Genomic DNA, 3860 nt, shown 5'->3' on the forward strand with positions numbered 1-3860 from the left:
TTTACTTTTACAAGGTAAACGGTGGAGTCCAGAGAGCTCTGACAGCATGTAAGATGGAGGCGAAGGGGGCGGGGCTTCCAGGAAGTGTCAGTTAATATCGGCGAGCTCAAAACAGCCGCGCGAATCATTCCAGATTCGTATGTCCGTCGGCTCGTCTGGGTTTATTTTTTAATCAGGAAGAAACGGACTGCTCCTTTGGTGTGTTTTGGAGTGATAACTCATACTGGCGTACTCTTGTATTCCACTGGCAGACCAGTTTGCTTGTTTCAACCATTTATTTCCTGAAACAAGCCATTCTTCTTTAACAGTTTCATAATTATTTCCTAATAACGTTCTAATGAGTAACATTAAAAACAGTGTCTACAGTATATTTACAACGTTTGCATTCGCACAGTGGATAGAAACCATCGTTAGAAGTTTGGAGTTTGTTTGTTTTTTGACTTGGCACAACTGGTCCGGATATTAAAGCCCTACTGTGTTGCGTAACGCGTAAGCATGAGGTAACGTTGATGTTACTATAACTCATCAGTCATCAGTTTGCTGAAATGATGGTGTTTTGTTGTAATCCGGGGGTGTTTATTTGCAGCGATGACCTATCAGCCTTTCAGCCGGGCAGAGTTCCTCAAAAGTTCCTCTGCTGCAACACTCAGCATCACTTCCTTTCTTACACCTCTTCCGACCCCTAGCTCGCCTTTCCTCCCAGCCTTCAGTGCACGAGGGATCTCAAGCGTGTCCGTTTGAGCTCCTGAAGCTAAGTTACGACTCGGTGAAGAAGAGTGGCAGGGAAGTTAAACGTGACGGATATTACCCAATAAGAACATGTGAGAAAGTGAACTGAAGAACCGAACCGAAAACCTGAACGAATCCTGCATGTGCGAAGTGACGTGAAACAATCCGAGAGAGCTCTACAGCTGGACATCTGCCCTGATTTACTCGAATAGACGTGCAATATACGGTACACTTTTTAAAAAATAAATAAATAAATCATATCATAGCAAGCCATAGTATGTTAAATAAAAATAAAATAAATCATGAGATTCTGATAGAGCAGATATAAGATGACGTAAACTGTGATATGATGATGGACGCTTGATGATGGAGTGTTTTTATTTTGGAGCGTCGTTCTGTTCTCTGGGCATTTTGTGGAGTTTTGCTGAGCGAGAGTTCAGCTGGAGACCGCACGCTGGGTCATGAGTGTGACCTCAGATTATTAAACAGATTAGCCAATCCGATCTGGCTGGGTGTTTTATTCTGAACTTCCCCTGACTTGGAATGAACTTCCCCCTGGTCTGTGTGAAGAGATGAGTCACTGGCTGTATTACAACCAAAGACTAACGACCTACCTCTTCACCGAGCACTTGAAAAAGCACTTGTTTCATTTCTTTAAAAACCCCTTTCGCTCGTGTGTCCATGCTGTACTCGCCTCCCTGTAACAGGGTTTTATCTTGATGGTGTTCTTATGTTGCGTCTCAATCCGCTCGCTAGCCCAGTAGTTCGGCGCACCGATCAGGGAGGCGGCCATTTTAAGTGCTGTCTCGATCGCACGGTCTTTCCGGTGCACGGACGAAAAAACTTTCGCTCCTGAAAAAGTCCCACAGTGCACCGCATAAACCATGGAGCGTTGACGCTGAACTTGTGTACACAATGTACTGGTTCGCCAACTAGGGAGCTTGGGAGCGGTTTGAGACGCACCCTTATATAATGTGATCTAAATGTTTAATTCCTGTCATGTTTACAGCTCACAATTAAGTCGCTTTTCCGTCCCGAAACGTCCTGACTGACCTGGTGTTCGGTGTTCTCTCGAGTACAAGCCCGTGTGTGTGTGTGTGTGTGTGTGTGTGTGTGTGGACAGTGCAAGGACAATGAGGATTATTGTTGTGTAAATCCAGTAAGTCATTTTCAGCCTCATGGTTATCGAGTGAGCTGATGATTCATTCAGCTGATCTTTTTTTTTTTTTTTTTTTTTTTTACCTCCGTGCGCCTTATTCTTAGCTTTTTTTGGTGTGTGTGTGTGTGTGTTTCATTTTTCACCCCTTACAGACATTTGAAGTTCATTTCTGTGTTATTATTATTATGTCGTTATGAACACCGAGCTCATCTAAACGCTATTGATCTTATTCCTTATTCCTTTTGCTTTGTGTTATTGTTGGGTTTTTTTTTCTTCTTCTATTGTGCCCTTCTTTATTCAGCCCTCATGTTTTTACACCTGGATGGAAAGTCTCTGCATATTGCACTGTGCCCACACACACACACACACACACACATACACACACAGAGAGAAGCATGACCCATACTTGTTTGCGTCACACCTTCAAACACAGTGATTCATACGTGATCCAGGGATTTACTTACAACTTTCATTTAGTGTAGTGTGTGTGTGTGTGTGTAGTGTAGTGTAGTGTACTGTAATATGCGTGCTGAAGATTCAACAAATCGTCAGAGGTTTAAAAAGCACACGAAAAACCCGAGGGTAACCCCGGAGAGCGCGCCTAAACGCCTGTGGGAACCAGGGGAGGTCACATGCTCGCGTCAACATTCCAAATATGGAGCGCCGGTTAAAGCCGAGCGCCCAAATATGGCGTTTCCGCCCGTGACGTCGCTTCCTTCAACGGAAACAAAAAAGAGGGCGGTGCCGCAGCGGCACAAATAACAGCTTGACACTTCCGCCTCCGCTGTTACAAAACACAGCTGCTGAAGTGAGAGTACTTAAAAATAAAAAAAAAGCGCGCGCGACATGACATGAAGAAGTCAGTGTAGAGGGTTTATTACCGCAGGAACTGGAAAGGAAAGAAACTCGAGGACATTTTTATGACTTTTTTTTTTTTTTTGAGCTGCCTGATATTTTTTGTTCAAAATATAGTTAGTTTGTTTATTCTACATTTCAAATAAACTTTTTGCGCAGAATTTATTTTTATTTATTTATTGACTTTCTTACTTACTTACTTACTTAGGCTACTTATTTAGTAGTTTAGTAGTTGTATCTTTTGTAAAAAAAAAAAAATTATAAATAAATTTTTACATTTACAAATCAATAAATAAAACGTTAGGCTTGTTCGTTAATTGATTTTTTGTTTGTTTGTTTAAATTAATAATAATAATAATAATAATAATAATAATAATAATAATATAATGGGGGTTATCGGAGAGCCAGTAGAGATCTCAAGCGAAGAGCTCGTGCAGATGCTCGTGACCCCGGAGAGCAGAGGCGCGCTGCTGCTGCTGGACTGCCGGCCGTTCCTCGCCTTCTCGCGCGCGCACATCTGCCGCGCGCAGAACGCCGCGTGGAACTCGCTGCTGCGGCGCAGGTGCAGCAGGGGGGCCACGGAGTCCGGCGCGCGCCTCGACTGCCTGCTGGCCGACCGGTCCCTGCTGGCGCGCGTGCGGAGCGGCGACTTCCGCCACATCGTGGTGCTGGACGACAAGAGCCGCGCGGCCGCCGAGCTCGAGCGCGAGAGCCTGACGGGGCTGCTGCTGTGCGCGCTCCAGAGAGAGGTGCACGCGGGCACGGCGCGGATCTGCTTCCTGCAAGGTAACGCACCATCATGTGAAAAAGTCTCCAGTCTGATTCAGTCACATATTATCTAATCTAATCTAATCTAATCTAATCTAACATACACACATTAACAGCTCATTTTACATACACATCATATAATAAACTATATTCATATCATGTGTTTATATGTCACATTATATATTAATAAAACACAAGTTACAGTTGAGCAGAATCTACATTAAATATAGAGTATTAATACATGTAATGAACAATATTTATTTTTTTTATTATTTATATTAATAACAGTATTAATACATGTAATGAACAATACACTTATTAATATGCTTCATTATTATTAATTATGAGT

General features: G+C 42.9%; 1 protein-coding gene across 1 annotated transcript in view; it reads left to right on the forward strand.

The window, feature by feature from the left end:
• The first annotated feature begins 994 nt into the window (after nucleotides 1-994).
• The window catches only part of dusp2 (dual specificity phosphatase 2), an 8581-nt gene continuing 5715 nt past the window's right edge, over nucleotides 995-3860 (forward strand). The window contains exon 1 of the mRNA XM_053624149.1: nucleotides 995-3529. Coding sequence (XP_053480124.1) covers nucleotides 3130-3529 — 400 coding nt within the window. The 5' untranslated portion in view covers nucleotides 995-3129. The remainder of the gene's footprint in view (nucleotides 3530-3860) is intronic.

Source organism: Ictalurus furcatus, chromosome 5 (assembly GCF_023375685.1).
Source record: "Ictalurus furcatus strain D&B chromosome 5, Billie_1.0, whole genome shotgun sequence".
Taxonomy (NCBI): Eukaryota; Metazoa; Chordata; class Actinopteri; order Siluriformes; family Ictaluridae; genus Ictalurus; species Ictalurus furcatus.